Source organism: Miscanthus floridulus, chromosome 6 (assembly GCF_019320115.1).
Source record: "Miscanthus floridulus cultivar M001 chromosome 6, ASM1932011v1, whole genome shotgun sequence".
Lineage (NCBI taxonomy): Eukaryota > Viridiplantae > Streptophyta > Magnoliopsida > Poales > Poaceae > Miscanthus > Miscanthus floridulus.
In genome coordinates, this window is record NC_089585.1 from 119,023,566 (window position 1) to 119,039,423 (window position 15,858).

The following is a 15,858-nucleotide window of genomic DNA, read 5'->3' on the forward strand; positions in this document are numbered from 1 at the left end:
ACTTTGAGTGTAAGATGGTCGCTTTATCTAGCTCCTTAGTAGTACCCAACTCTAAAACAACAAACATTGTGAATACGAGTATTCATAAGGACTATAAAATTTTCAGAAAAAGGAAATGATAAAATGGAAGTCCTAAACTAACAAACAATGCTTCTTTAGTAAAGGCACAGTCATGCACATCACAAAGGCCTTATCAGAACAAGGAAATGGTGTGATTCCAACAAACAAATCACCTCAACGTCTTCAATCTCAGGAGCAGATGATGTCTTAGACTGTGATCCACCATCTGTCTTTTTTGCTGCAGTGGATTTTGATGGTCCAGATTTCTTGGTAGCAGCCTGGAAACAAGGAAAACAATACCCACATAAGAACATGGTGCACAAATTCAAATACTAGAAACTTACACATCAAATATGCATCTAAAAAGACTAACCGCTGCCTGGACAGGCTTCTTTCCACTAAGCATGCTTGCGGCAGATCTCTTCATTGACTTGCTATCTGCAACCTGTAAGATATAGAATAATCTTACTTGGGTTGTTAAACATTTGATCAACAAAACTGAAGGGCATACCCGGTGCAGAGAGCTCCCGCTCTGTGCGGGGTCTGGGGAAGGGTGTCAGTGGCAAGCCTTACCCTCGCCTGTGCAATGCGAGGAGACCGCGACTCGAACCCGGGACCTTCCGGTCACAGGCGGTAAGACTCTACCGCTTGCACCAGGCCCGCCCTTCATTTGATCAACAAAACTGCTCACAAATAAGCATTGTTCTGATAAACAAAGTTGATATAACTAGTAATTGTTAAGCTTTTGAAAGCACTGTCCCATTTTCTAGTTTTTTACTCAGCAACAACATGAAAGATTTTTTTAAGCCATAACTAACAAAACCCAATCACAAATGGTGAATTTTCTAACAAGAATTCCTCAACACAGCACAAGAACTGTAAATAGGCACTTGGGAGAGGAAGGCTGACAGGTTGCAAACATCATCATATAAAATTGAAATTAGAAGATAAATGAACATACCCCGCGAGCAGATGTGGCTGCTCCTGATGTTGTGATTGGAGCTGGAAAAGTGCGGTTTGTACAGAAATTAGTCCAAAACAGAGACATTTGGTCCATTTAAATACAAGTAAAACTACAAAAGCAAATCTAACCTGTCCCTGAACTCAAAACAGTGTCACTGGAAGAACCTATCATATCTGATAACTTCTTTTTCCTCACATCATCTAATTTCTCCAGGGATCGTTCCAATGGTTTCATACCAACCATCTATAGAGAGCAAGAGTAACAAAAAAAAATCCAGGCTTTAAACCTACATTTTGATACATGTAATGAAATGAAGAGAAATGCAAGCTCTCAAGAAGGAAACCTTGGCTATAGCAGTTAAAACAGAAAAAGAAGCATCTCGTACTTCTGGAGTACCATCATTCAAGCACTACATATTGAAAAACAGATCAGCACAAATACAAAACAGAACTAAAAACAGAGACGTCGCTAGAAGTATCAAGTGGTTAGTCACCTCCATGCAGATAGGAACATATTCCTTGTGCAACTTCAGTACAGTTGCTTTATTGCTTGTTTCAATGCAAATTGCAACCCAGGTCAGCGTTGAGGAACGAACAAGGGGCACCTTGTTTTTTACAGCCACCCGAACATCTGCATTATCAAAAGACAGCATTTTCTTGCTCAGATTTTGATCAAAGCTGAAAGGTTCATGTCTTGAGATTCAACAAGAATTGTAAATACTTTTTTTCTGGCCAACCTTTGGTAGCTTTCCCTTAATTACTTATTAAGTTACAAAAGGTCAGCATCTAAAAGTTATCAGTCATCGAATATTTCAAACTAATTCGGATTTAATCTTGCTTTGAAAAGGTTTTGGGAACTTAAATGCGCAATTCTCAGGTTCAGGGAACAAACTATACAAATTTATTGGGACCTATGGTGCATTTTAGTGAAAGGAATGTGGTTACACAATAATATGCTTTAGAGGAAATCAAAATATGTTTCAGACCAAAAAGCAACCACAACAATGAAAATAATGCTACAGACAAACATGTGCAATAAAGATTGCTAGAAAATTACAAACCTTCAATCACATCAATAAGTGTAAAGCAGCCAGACTTGTGCATTGCTTGAAGTGTTTGATTTAGTGCTTCTGCCATTGTCGGCTTTTTTTCTTTCAATTTTTCCTGTTGAAAAGAATCAAGACAAACAGAAATATGCAAGTTTCAATGGGCATCAAAGTCCACACAGTAAAGCAACAAAAGGATTTAATAGCAAGTTTCAGTTATTCAGGAAAAAGGATCGTTGTTCTTCTTACAAGTAAAACCGGAAGGAGCATCCGTGCATTTCCAGAAAAATGGGCTCTTAAACCTCTAGCTAAATTCCCTATTGCCTGAGTAGCTTCCACCGCAACAGCCAAATTAACATCTGTGATGAGCTGCAGTACCAAAAACTACCATAAGAATCCAAAAAAGCAAATATTGAATACCTCAACACATAACACTCAAGATTAGATAAAAGTGCTAATTTCTAAGCCAAATGATCCCACAATTAATTATAAGACTTCATCAAAAAGAAAATAATACAAACACCCAAAGGGTGGTAGCTGAATATTTGAACAACTAACATATCACAAGGATCTAGAAGATCATGCAATACAGGCAAAAAACAATCTCAGAGACTTGACCTTCTTTAGTGTCCGGCAAATTTCATGAAAATCACCATGAGCAATTTTTTTTGCCAAAGCAAGCTTGGTTAACTCTGCCACAGCATCCCTTCTCTCCGACCATTTAGTTGCTTTCTGGCATCAGACATCAAAAACCAATATAATAACAACTTTTCATATGATAGTGTGACCAATAGAGTGTGCATTCAAGACAGATCACATACCACACCGTCCCAGAATCCAGACTTTTCTAGTGGGGTTAAAATGTCTACAGGATCAACAAGGTCATATTCATCGATCTCCACAGGGGCTGCAAAGTAGAATTGTGCAAGTATTCCCATCATTAGTTTGAACAAACTATCAACAGCAATATCCATATAAATAATCCACAGAAGAACGCACCATCTGCCGCTGCCTCTTCAGAAGTGTTAGCCCCACTTGTCTCTGGCACAGCCTCCTCCTCAAGTTCCTTTTCTTGTTCGGATCTGGAACACAGTGCCAAATCACCACTTTCAATGCATCATGAAACAAGTCAAAGAAAGATCATATTCATAGCAAGCTGTATGCTTCGTTAGCATTATGTACATTGTACAGGTGATTTCAAACAGATCTATAACAGTTCAACAGTACAATCTACACATTCCTTATGACCCACAAATTGCATAAATACATAGCAGTTCAACAGTACAATCTACACTGACCCACAAATTGCATAAATACAAAAGAAGCTAATGCAGCATTAACACATTTGTTAGGGCCCAAAAACTAACACAGTTTGTTCAGTCCAAAAATAATATCAGGAACAAGTTTAAACAAGTTGTGTGTGTTCCACAAAATCTGCCCACTACATCCTATAAGACACAAATTCAATGGCTATATCAATGAACTGAAAATTCCTCATAGAAGTCTAAGTAATCCAAGCCTATGTACTCCCTTAAGGTTGTTTATTAGTATTTTGGTTAAAATACACAGATGGCAGTGAAACAATGTGATATATCATAAATGAGATGCAAAAATTACATAAATTACCATCACATAACAAAATGGAGTATCAACACATAATCCACAGGCTATCTACCGACTCTCAAGGCAAGCAAATAATTATTCAAATATAAATATAAATAGTACTACAGTTAACTTCAGCTGGCGTTTCAAATGGTTGTGTAGAATCACAGTCCTACAATCTGAACCATGAATAGGCCATAAGTGTTTTCATCTAATTGATTAATTACAACAAAAGGAAGAATTGTTTTTAAAAGGCGAAAATAGAAACACCTTATTTTTCGAGTTGGCTTAGCAAGTCCGGACACATTTGCCAATTCTGCTTCCAACTCCTTTTTCTGTAAACACAACGAATATTGGTTATATTATTGAGTGATAGAACACGATTGCACATGTTAAACTTTTTAAGAATAACGCACCATGGTATCTCTCATCTTCTCGAATAAAATAGACTTTACAGGGTCTTTGCCAATCCACCGACAAAGCTCTAGTGTCAAACCCTTAGAAGAAGCCCGGACATTCTGGTCTGGATGGTCAAACAGCTCAGGAAGCATCTTCAGAATCTTTTTGGGTGGCACTACCTTAGTTCCAAATTCGCTAGCAGAGGAAAGATGTTGGTAAGAGTTGACAAGAACTTGCCAAATCAGGGAGCCAAAGAACCAGCTAGGAACATACCTGAGTGCTTGAAACATCACATCAATAGCAGGTACAACTGCTTTAGCCACTTTGTTCTTCACGGCCTTCTCCATAGATTCCTGACAGCACAACAATATGTAGTTTCTTGAGCAAGTTACCATGCTATACATAGTTATAAGAAGGAACATGGAATTAAACAGACGTGCAATTATGCGTTTTTGGTTAGCAAACAAAACAAAACATGAACAGTGTCTGTTTCATAAGACTTGTGGGGGAAGAGGTTGCTTACAGATGATGTAACACAGATACTCAAAATGGTAACAAACTGGGAATTAAAGAAAATGTTTATCGTCACCATAAATCAAATGCACAAATGTTTTTAACGAGAGCAATAAGTTGTCTCGCTCAGAAAGACCGCCAGGTAGTAGCTAAACCCTTTTTAATGGTAGCAATCAATATGTTGCATGCTTTTACTGTTACATGATACCCATGAGCACAGTGAATCCTGAATGGCAAACAAGAGAAATGACTTTTATGCTTGTCACATTTATTCATAAGGAGTGCCTAGAAATTGCTAATGTGAACAACTATTTGCTAATTGAAAATGTAAATCATCTGGCGGAAGGAATGCAGCACATAATCCTATGTCATAGGCTTAGCATTTGTAACAGTATTGATAGTTGGTGTATTAGACAATGCCAAACTGTCAATAATACCTGCAACTACATGGAACATTTCACCACATGTTGCGAAAACCAAGTGAACAAAAAAGAACTAGTATTATGTATGCACATGCATTTCACCAACAGCTCACAGCCATAACAGTTAGGGGATTGATGATCAACTTACAAGGAAGACCTCTGCTGCCTCCAGTTCCACCCATAGGAGGAATGCAGCCTGAGCTTTCTCGACAGTCTTTGGTCGACCAGTGAGGCACTTGGCCACGATTGCATCACAAACCTCCTTTGCGTATCTGAGAGAAGCCAACTCCATAAATCGTTGAAGATGATAAATAATCAGAAGCATAAAGGGGAATGACTTGGCAGCTGAAGGCACGCACCTTGATGCATCGGCGTCAGCAGCTCGCTGGAACGCGAGAAGGGCGTCGAGCGCCTTCTCCTGTACCGGCGCATTGGAATCTGCAACCGTCTTCTTAAACAACGGCCCTAACCACCGGAGTAGAACAGAAAACGCTGGACTTCAGATCTTGCACCCAAAAAGTGATTTAAAATCCGCAAACGGAACCGCACTAATCGAGCTTAGCGCAGATCCGAGGGCGAAATGGGGCGGATCGGGAGGCGTAGGGGAGGGTATCTCACCGAACTCGCGGAGGCGGGCGTCCTTAGGGTCGGTGATGGAGTCGCATAGGGCGGCGAGGTCGATGTTTGCGTCATTCCTCACCTTCCAGTTCTTATGCTGCAGCCGCTCGTCCCACGGCAATTTCTTCGCCTCCTTGAGGAGCTTCTCGTCCTCCGTCGACATGGCCGGCTGCTGCCGCCGCCGCGGGGCCGGCTCCGCCGAACGAGCGGCACTATAGCCTCACGTGTTCTACAGCGGCCGCCTAGGGTTTCGAATTCGGGTGGCGGCGTTCGTCGGTCGTTTGGATCGGAGGGGGTGGAGAGAGAGAGCGCGCGGGGGGAGGGAGAACGAGGGGAGATAAAAAGGCAAAAATATATTTCCGGAGGTGAGAAATGGTAACGAAATATGGAGTGAGTTTGGAGTCGCGTCGGGAGCGGAGCGGGACCGGACCGGCTCCGGCGGTAGGTTCCCCGTCGGGGTCGGGGACTACGCGTTACCCAATACCCATACAGTCGATTTCTGGTAGGCCATTCTATGGGGTCCACGCGCCCCTGCGCGGGCTATTGGATAGTTTGGTGGTAAGCACCCGTTCGCAACGGAGGGAATGGGACGGTGCCGGTGCGGTCGAGGTTTTTGAAAGATTTAGAGGTGGTGTTTAAACCGGTCACTCATTTATTAAGTCTAATTAATCTGTTATTATATTATTAAATTATAGGTTAATTAGGCTTAAAAGATGCGTCTCGTAGAGTAGTCGTAATCTGTGTAATTAGTTATCTTTTAGCCTATATTTAATACTCTATGCATGTGCTCAAATATTCGATGTGACAGGGTGTAAAGTTTTGGTGGAGGAACTAACAGCCTGTTCGGTTGGCTGGTTCGTATCATTGCTGGTTTGTAAAGAAGTACTGCTGGCTGATTTATGTGAGAGAAAAATATTGTTTCGGTTAGAAATTTACGATTGTTTACGACAATTTTACGATTGTTTACGACAACCCACAGTCAAATGACCAGACCGTAAAGAATGACTGAATTTCAAGGAACACGGGATGGACTTTGAGGCCACGTGTACGGATGATATTAGCTGTGTACTTTGAAGGATGACCTAGGGTGTTAGACTAGCCACAGCGTGTGAATTGGGCGATGCTTGAAACAAGAGAGAGAGTGTGTGTGAGCATCGGATTGCACATTGCAGCTGTCGATGCTTGGAGAAAAAATGCTGGCATCGAGGAATGTTGGTGACTCGATGCTGAAAGAATAAAAAATTATCTTTTTAGCCAGCCGTTGGTCGTGGTCCTGCTCTTCGGCATGCTGAGCAGTGAGGACGCACCCTCTGAAACTTTGGGTCCCACCTACAGTAAAGCACCGAGGTTGACACTGTGTCCATATATAGTTTCCGGCATCGATATGAGGTGGCAGGTAGAGATGTTTTTTTTAGCATCGAAAACGTTGTGGCTAGTCTTAGGATTCACTCAAGTTTAGGCCTTCTTCACGTTGGATGTTCGGATTTTAATTAGAGGACTAAATTATAAACTAATTATAAAACTAATTTTAAAAGTCGTGGCTATTTTACGATACGAATCTATTAAACATACTAATTTATCATTAGCAGTTGTTTACTGTGGCACTACATTGTCAACGGATAGTAGAGATAATCGTTGGCACGGCCCAATCTACACAAACGGCATGTTCGCTGGTTGGTTTCTGAACTGGTTTAGGCTAGCTGGTGCTGGTTTGTTGTAAAAGGAAAATATTGTTGACTGACTAATTTAAGCTAGCTGAAACCAACAAACGAGCGGGAAGAAAGACTTCTAAGGTTGCGAGAGAGGACCCAAACTTCTGGTAAAAAAAGATAGTCATACCAGAAGGTCGCTTGGCCGCCCACATGACCCACAGTCAAACCGGACAAGCCACCGGTCAGAATGCCTCCCCCAGTCAGCATGGGTCAACACAGAACAATCGGAACAAGGGAAGGAAGACGTGCGTGATGTTCGAAGTTCAGACCCATCTGCTCGGGAGGGTCACGGTCAGACTAGACCTAGGGCTAATTAGACTGGTGATAGAATTTAGATGATAAGATGGGATGAATAACCTATAAAAATATCCTACAAATTAACAATAACTAGAGCAAAGTAGTTAGTACAACAAAGGATCTTCTACTTTACATTAGCTCTATCTCACTCAAAGCAAGCCCATAAACAATGCTAGTAGCTTGGTCTCTAGATTATGTCACATAATCACATCTACTATACATACAACTAAAAAAACAAAGTGTGAACACTTTTTATATGGCATTCGGTCCATCTTCCTGTCTGTTGCATTCCTGCATCCACGCTCCCCTCGCAACCCCATCATGATTCGCGAGCAACCCTCTCGCTCCACCCTCGCGCGCCGCCCGCGCCATTGCAGGTCGGCCCACGTCGCCGGCCATCTCCCTCACGCGGAACTCAGGAGCCACCGTCATTGCTGAGGGTGTTGCCGTGCCTAGCGAGGAGAATGGGGCGGACCCGCCGTCGATCCACGAGGCCTTCGTCCTCGCGGACTTGCGATATGTCGATCCGCGAGCGTTTCATCAGATCTGCGACAACAACAGTTCGCTGCTTCCCGCCTCCAATCATGCTCTTCCCATCGCGCAGCCGCGCTCGACCACGTCGCCGCCACGCCCTCGCCCTCGCCCTCGCGCCGCGCTCCCTCCCTTGGCTAGCTATGGGGCAGGAGGTGGACCAAGCTCAAGCATGGGTTCAGGAGACCCCAGTCAAGAAGGCGGCCTCGGAAGGGGAGCAGTCACGTCGGAAGCGTGGCGGGGTGGGCAAGCGGCCCGACTACCAAGCCGGGCACACCAAGTCGTAGGCTGCCGCCGTCGCTGATCGGTCACGGAGGAGCCACAACGTTCGTGATGGACGCGAGGCGGAACGTCACTGTTGTTGGCCAGTCGTGGAGGAATCGCAGCGTTCGTGTCCGGCCACGAGGGAGGACGTGACCAGTACTACCGGCGCTGTGCAGCTCCCTCACAACCCGGTTGATGCTTGTCAGCCGCTCGCAGAATTACCTGCAAGGTTTGTGCTCAGATTTGGAGAAGCGGCCTGGGTGGTGAGTAGGAGATGAGGTGGGCGTTGTTGCCCTGCCTGTCTTTTGTGTTGGTTGTGTCGGCTCTGCGCGGAGTATTTTTGGAGGAAAAAGAGATGGCGTATGACATGATACAATCTATAATCTTCGTGCTCTGTCCAAAAAAGAATGTTTGTGAGCAGGTGAGTCACTGCTCACTAGCACGGGTGTGCTATCTTTGATTCTTCACTACGTTAGTATGTCGTCTAATTGACTTGGCATGAGGAGCTGGTTGATTTACTTGAAAGAAAAATATACTAATAGATTTATTTTAGTTCTTTTATTAGTTCTGCACTTGACTATTCACCGTATGATAGAAGATGCTAGCAGGTACTACATTGATAGGGCAAAACTAAACATTCACCTAATATTAAATGTAGTTATCTGATTTCATCCCTGTACTAATGGATCTTGACATATGTTGCTATCTGTTTTTTATAAGTTAAATAGAAATGTTTGGTTTCAATTGGCAGGAGTCCAACATGCTGAGAAACCTCACTTTTGGGTGAACGTTGATGGGACTTACCGGCCAAGAGGAAGGCCAAAAACCTGTTAAAGGAAATATTTGGGATAAGATAACCCTGGGGTTCTTCTTGTGTAGATGGTGTTGTAATTTTTAGGATGGTAACTAACCAGCTTTGAATTTGTCTGCATGTCTCACCGGCCTATAGTGAATGGCCTGTTCGGCTGGTATTAAAGCCGGCTGATAAGCCGACTGAAGCTGTTTTGTTGTGAGAGAAAAATATTATAGATTCTAGCTGATAAGCCGGCTGATAAGTTAAAGCGAACAGGCCCGAAGCTGCGTAGTCCTGTTCTGACATTGTTAACACCCAACCAAAACAACTCATCAATCTGACGGTGATGCTGTTAACATGGTAAATCAAGCCATCCCTGACTACCTAGAATAATGAACAACCTAGAACCTTTTTTGTTGCGTCAGGGGCAAGCACCATACTCAAGCAGGTACGTATGCTCATGGACATCTAGCATATTCACAGATAAATAAAATCGATTGGTACATATTATCTGTTAAATTTGAGTTTGGCATTTCCAGAACTACAAGGGGAGCTAGAGGATATCCAAAGAGAAAAGCACGAATGGTTGCATCTCAGGTACTTCCTTGTTTCTAAATTTTAATTGCTCACATATTGAGATATACATCCAATGAGTTTTCTGGTCTGGTTAAAATCCTTATCGTGTTCCTCATATAGGTGAATGGGCCTATACTGGAGTATACTTTCCTATGTTTTAATGCACTCGAAGGCCTACTGGGTGATTTTATTTCTGTTGTTCTTCAAAGTCTTCTCATCTGCTATGTTCTACAAATACTCACAACATTTAAGCTTTTTTGGCGCTGCATATCATATTATTGTTAGAGAGATTTAAACTTTTCTGTTTGGAGCTCCCTTACAGATTAGAGAAATTTGCCTTGAAGGGGATCGTGTTCATCCCAGTGAAAGATGAGGGTACGATTCTCAATTTGGTTTCATCGTGTGAAATTATGAATTACGAAAGGGTTTGTACAATCGATTCCTTTGCAGTATCTGCAATTGGATTCCCGCTTAAATTTCAATTTGGTAGTGTGGCTAGGTAATTTGCGAACAACTCAGAGTAGCATAATCATGTCACTGTGTTCTCGGTAGTCCAGTTTAGTTTGATCGCAATTGTAACTTTACAATGAAACGGCTAATCTTAGGTTATGCAAAAATTGTAGTCCTTAAATATACCATTTCGTTGGTATTATAGGTTTACTGTGTGGCTTTTATAGTTTTTTCACTTAACTGATGGCTGAGGACCAACTCAACATTCAGTTGTGGCTTTTATGGTTCTTTTTATTTAATTGACTGGTCTCTTTTTGTAAGGAATTATACAATTTTTTGTTTAATAATTTTATCATATAGTATCAATTTAATTGTGTTGGAATGCTTTACTATTTTTTTTACAGTTGCACAAGGTTGACAGATCCATAGAGTTCTCATATGAAGAACTTCCTGATGTTACATACAACTTTAGTATGGAGCATAAAATTGGGCAATGGGGTTTTGGCTCTGTTTATGTTGAGCTCATAGGCGAGGTGAGCTCGGCCTTTTCTCGGTGTGTAACATGGATAGGCAATGTAGTTGGTGCACATGCACTTCACAGTTCAATAGACAACTAATGTCTATGAAATGAAAGGATGCGATCCATCTGAGGTATGCTTTGTGATGTGAAATAATTTTCCTTCTCTTTCGTGTGTCTAGAAAGCACATAAAGAAAATGGATACAAAGGCATCTCAAGAATTCCTCGCTGAACTGAAGGTTTTGACACACGTTTATCACTTGAATCTGGTTGGTGATCTTAGATTTTTTAGAGATAAGGCCAAGTTGGAAAATCTGTCTCTATACCTTATTTGTTTAGTATTGTCTGTCAAAAGAATGTTTAGTATTGAGTGTGGATGCAATTGACATGTGGGAAACATGAAGTGGATTTGAATACAAATATTTTGGTTTATATGCATTTTGACTTGCCTTGGTACCTCCCCTTTTAGACTTCATCAATATAAATACTTTGTCAAGTCACTGTCATAAATTTATAATGAAGTAAAGTTTCATGTGCTGCAACAACGCAAAATTTTCATGTGTGAGATAGTTTGCATAGGATTCATAAGTCAACTTTAAACTTAACGTGACCTCGTAGTGTTAGCACGTGCATAGGATTCTTAAGTTAACTCAGAATCACCATTGCTTGTAATAATAATACATATGATTTAACTATTTTCATATATTGCTGATGGTGAATCTTGTCACAGACACTCAAGTGGATATCTATATCTACGTGTAATAGTCTTAAAGCCATACATATTTATACGGTGAGTATAATATACTTTGTTTTAAGGTTTTGTGAGAGATTTTTCAAGAGACGCAGTATCGCCCATGCGACAAGCACTAATATTTGCATATATATACTCGAATCTGTGTACAGAATTGTATGGAGATACGGTAGAACTTATTCGTGGATTTATTGGCGCATGAAAGAAATGGATATCTACGATTTTTTCTGCCGATATAAAATATTATCTTAGCCACATCACGGAAAAATATATACAGTAGAGTTTGTGAGCCTGCGACGTCGCGCTCTCCGTGACTGTTAATTTCATAAACTTTGCTTTTTGGATTAACTATCACTTTAACACTGGTATTTAATTTTACAATATTGTTATCTTATCGTGCGATCCGTATGTTTTTAGTACAAAATGTTAGCTATCCCGTAGCAACGCACGGGTACACTACCTAGTGAGCTACTAATTAACAAAACTAGCAAGAGCTACTAACGAAAGCAACTACAACAAATAACAATTATTACTATTTCTACTCTAGTCAAGCTAATCAAGCAAACAACTCCTCACAAGATCAAGTATGAAAGCGATGAATAAGTGAGTAGATAGCAAACCAATCGGGGCAAGAGAACACGAGATATATTCCCAAGGTTCAGTTGCTTGTCGACAACCAACGTCCTCGTTGTGGCGAGTCCTCACTTGATGGTTCGTGCGCTAATTGGTCTCACATGCCAAACTCATAACTTCAATGCCGTAAGAACCACTCAAGAGGTTCACTCCAACTAGCCATCATTTCACTAGAGTTGTTCTTTACGGTGTCCCGCGGGGTGAGCATAGAAGCCTCTTACAATAGCCTCGATCGGAGTCGGCAACAATTACGAAAGCCGCTCAACAATCACTCCAAACATCGGGCCGGCTAGATGACGACAATCACCAAGAGTAACAAGACAACAACCAACCCAGCTCACCCAAGTAGTGCCACAAGATGCATAAACGACGATGCAATGCACTAGAGGCTCTTCAGTCTCACCCAAATGAAGAATTAAAGGATGCAAGTGAGTGGAGTATGTTCCTCAGCCTTCAAGAGGTGTTTTCAAGTGTATGTGGTGCCAAAAGTGTGTCCAAGACCGGTCACACCTTCTATGTATACCCCACTTGAGAAATACGATCGTTACCCCTTGATGCAGCCGTTGCGGGCGCACCGAACCTATGCGGTGCACATCGAACATGAGCATCGGACACCCCAATGGTCGAATTCCCAACATCTACAAAAATTTAGCCGTTGGACACTGTTCATGTCCAGTGCACCCCATCGGACACGTCCAGTGCATGTTAGCACTTGAACGCCTGCTCTCTAGAACCCTTGTTTGATGTGACATCCGGTGCCACGCCGGGCACGTTCGGTGATAGAATCACCTGACGAGCCAGATTACAAGCTCTCTGTGTGCCATGTCTGGTGCCACCCGCCCGGTACACGAAGGACACATAGGTGCTCGATTGAAACTTGCGCGTGTGGAACCCCTCATCGTCGTGTCCGGTGCATCCTTAATAGCAGCACCGAGAGTACTCTTTCGTCTCCTTGCAAGCATGCTAACTCTCAAATATTTTGTCAAATATTTTAAAGACAAGTTAGCATTTTCAAAGTGTTTTTCATAAACATTTTTGCTTGCTCTCTATAAGGGGGAGCACGGGTCGATGCCTAATTAGCCGGCTGGACACAATATGTATGCCAACCAGACTCCTGTGCTCGAGTAACTTGATTCACAAATTACCGTCGTCACTCTCATGACTCATGCGTTCCGTTGCAGCATTGCACGAGTGGTGCTCCAGTCAGTTCCATGGCCAAGCTGGGCTGCATCCCTGGGCACCCACGTCGTTGTTTAACTTAAAGGACAAGACAGCCCGTATTGCTGGATGAGGTGACCAGTCCTTTGAGGTCCGCCTCCTCATCGTCACCGACTCACCGTTCACCGCAACCATCACCAGCACAGGCGGAAACCTTTTGCATTGCCTAGCTTTGCTTTGCCTCGACCCATCGGCCAACGCTTTTCAAGGTGCAGTTATTAAACCTGCCCTTGCTATTCCTCGTCAGGATACCCAGCACGCTGCATGTTTCATTGTTGATGCGGGAAACAGTGCTGCAACTTCGGGTCTGTTTGGTTCAACTCCAAAAGCTTATTGGCCTCTAAAATTTAGTGATTCCCTGTTTGGTTACAGTGACCAAAGACCACTAAAGCAGATGTCTTATATACACTTTAGTTATTTTTAGCTACCCCTTGGTAACTAAAAACCACTAAACTTTAGTGACCCCTGAACTTTAGTAGAGTGTTTGGTATTTTAGTGACTAAAGTTTAGTCACTGAACTTTATATGGTGAACCAAACAGGCCCTTTAACATGAGACTTTGTTTTGTCCTTTCAAAACTTTCTGTGTGTTTTGTTCGTGGAGAATGTAGTTCTAGTTCTGGACCGTCGTTGCTCGTTAGTTTTTGAACCATGGGCTAGACTGCGACGCCGCTCTGAATCTGAACTTTCGGTGTCTGCCTTCCTCCGCGGGCGGATCCGTCGGTCCACATCCAACCAACTGTTGCCGAGTTGGTTCGAGCATCGCTGTTACATTGCCTTTTGCTGGTCTCTCCGGCCGGTTTTGCCGAAAATTATACGGCACCAGCAGCACCAGATCACCAGCATGTTCAATGTTCGTTTGGATGTGGCTTATCGTAAACGATCGTAAATTTTTAGCCGTAACAGTATTTTTCTCTTATACAAACCAGCCAGCAGTACTTCTTCACGAACCAGCAACGATATGAACCAGCCAACCGAACAGGCTACACGTCGCGGGTATCGATTCCGGCACCCGGCGATCGAGAGCGTGCGTCATCGGGATGAAAGCGGAAAAGGGCAGTAAACATCTCACGTTGCTGGCGCATGTCTGCACTTTGCACTGCCCGTCTGCCTCTGGTCGATTTATGGTCGCACGGGAAAATGCATTTTAACTTACGGGTTCCGGCCCCATATTCATTTTGTTCGGCTTCTTTTTTCAGCCGAAACAGTGTTTTCCTCTCACAACAATTCAGCTGGAACAGTGTTTTCAGCAAGTTTCAGACCAGCGAACGGGGCCGATACATGAGATTTGAGGACGTACGACTTTAGTGGTTTGTCTATTCTTTTTCGGCGAAGGAGGAGAGACTTTTTGTTGCTTGTGCTGGGCGCTCATCACGTCGAACAAGCAGTCTGTTCGGTTGGCTGGTTCGTATCGTTGCTGGTTCGTGAAGAAGTACTGCTGGCTGGTTTATATAAAAGAAAAATATAGTTTCAGCTAAAAATTTACGATCGACAAGCCACGTCCAAATGAACAGACTGAAGATGTATAAACCCAAAAGCCAAAAGGTGCACCAAAGACGAGTTGTAAGCTGTAGCTTTAGCCCGTTACTATTTCTGGCACGTTGCGCATATCGCCGGCCGGCCGATCGGCTGCAGCCCGGTCAGGTTCATGGCCAGCTGTGCCTGTGCCCCTCTGCTGCGGATCCGTGATTGCGAGGTCGCCCGTCCAGCCGTTCGGTGTTTGGAGCGGTTAGCTTTCCGCCCGGCTGGCTCTCGGCGAGTGGGTGGACGGCATGATGATTTGCGCTCTCGTGGGCTCGTGGCTGCCGTAAAGCCTGCTTGACTTCGCTTCAAGGAGTAGCCAGGAATCCAGACGGCGGCTTTTATCCATGTCTGTCCCTGCACCGCCGAGGGTCGTATAATGACTCCATGAGCGATTTGATTGGTCACGACCATACACAAGCAATGCTGCCCAGGGCAGACCGGCAGAGCAACAAGCGGTACGAGTAGAATACAGGGCGGTTTGACAGGGCTCTGGCTTTTCTGAAAATGACTTTGGCTCTAGCTCTTCTGAAGGAGCAGCTTCTCGGAAGGAGCTGAAGTCGTTTTGAAAAACGTTTGGTAAAACGGTTCCTTCGCATTGGACGACGTAAACCTACAGCAAGGAGCAGCGCGAAGCTCGTTTTTGAGGCTTCTCCTACACAGGTAAAAAATAGTTCCAACTATTGACTAGCTCTTTATACGAAGCTTTTTTTAAAATAATTATTTGACACAGTTCCTGCAGAAGCAAGAGCTGAACCAAAAACCCTGCCAAAGAGGCTCGTAGTTGCGCGGTGCTTGTCGTCTTGTCTCTCGCAGTTGCAGAGACACGAGGGACGAACGGGGAAGGAGACAAACAGGTCGCAGGTCGTCAACAACTCAACATGCTAGCTAGCTCGCGTGGCAATGATTGGTTGGCGCGTCTGATTAATAATACTATTAATCGGCACGTACGGTACAGGAGACAGCGAAAGAT

The 15,858-nt window shown here is 43.3% G+C and overlaps 1 protein-coding gene across 4 annotated transcripts in view; it reads right to left on the bottom strand.

The window, feature by feature from the left end:
• The window catches only part of LOC136456737 (protein MOR1), a 44,101-nt gene extending 38,115 nt beyond the window's left edge, over window positions 1–5,986 (bottom strand). For 2 of the 4 annotated variants that reach the window (XM_066456687.1, XM_066456685.1), the window contains exons 1-17: window positions 5,624–5,985; window positions 5,365–5,470; window positions 5,154–5,277; window positions 4,344–4,423; window positions 4,088–4,265; window positions 3,942–4,006; window positions 3,069–3,151; window positions 2,891–2,976; window positions 2,688–2,801; window positions 2,319–2,438; window positions 2,085–2,187; window positions 1,518–1,654; window positions 1,368–1,433; window positions 1,153–1,267; window positions 1,022–1,062; window positions 434–505; window positions 234–338 (exon numbers count right to left, since the gene is read on the bottom strand). In XM_066456687.1, the coding sequence (XP_066312784.1) occupies window positions 234–338; window positions 434–505; window positions 1,022–1,062; window positions 1,153–1,267; window positions 1,368–1,433; window positions 1,518–1,654; window positions 2,085–2,187; window positions 2,319–2,438; window positions 2,688–2,801; window positions 2,891–2,976; window positions 3,069–3,151; window positions 3,942–4,006; window positions 4,088–4,265; window positions 4,344–4,423; window positions 5,154–5,277; window positions 5,365–5,470; window positions 5,624–5,786 (1,758 nt within the window). In that variant the 5' untranslated portion in view covers window positions 5,787–5,985. Of the gene's footprint in view, window positions 1–233; window positions 339–433; window positions 506–1,021; window positions 1,063–1,152; window positions 1,268–1,367; window positions 1,434–1,517; window positions 1,655–2,084; window positions 2,188–2,318; window positions 2,439–2,687; window positions 2,802–2,890; window positions 2,977–3,068; window positions 3,152–3,941; window positions 4,007–4,087; window positions 4,266–4,343; window positions 4,424–5,153; window positions 5,278–5,364; window positions 5,471–5,623 lie in introns of all 4 variants that reach the window. The other 2 variants (XM_066456689.1, XM_066456688.1) reach the window with 1 other exon arrangement.
• Window positions 5,987–15,858: the final 9,872 nt, after the last annotated feature.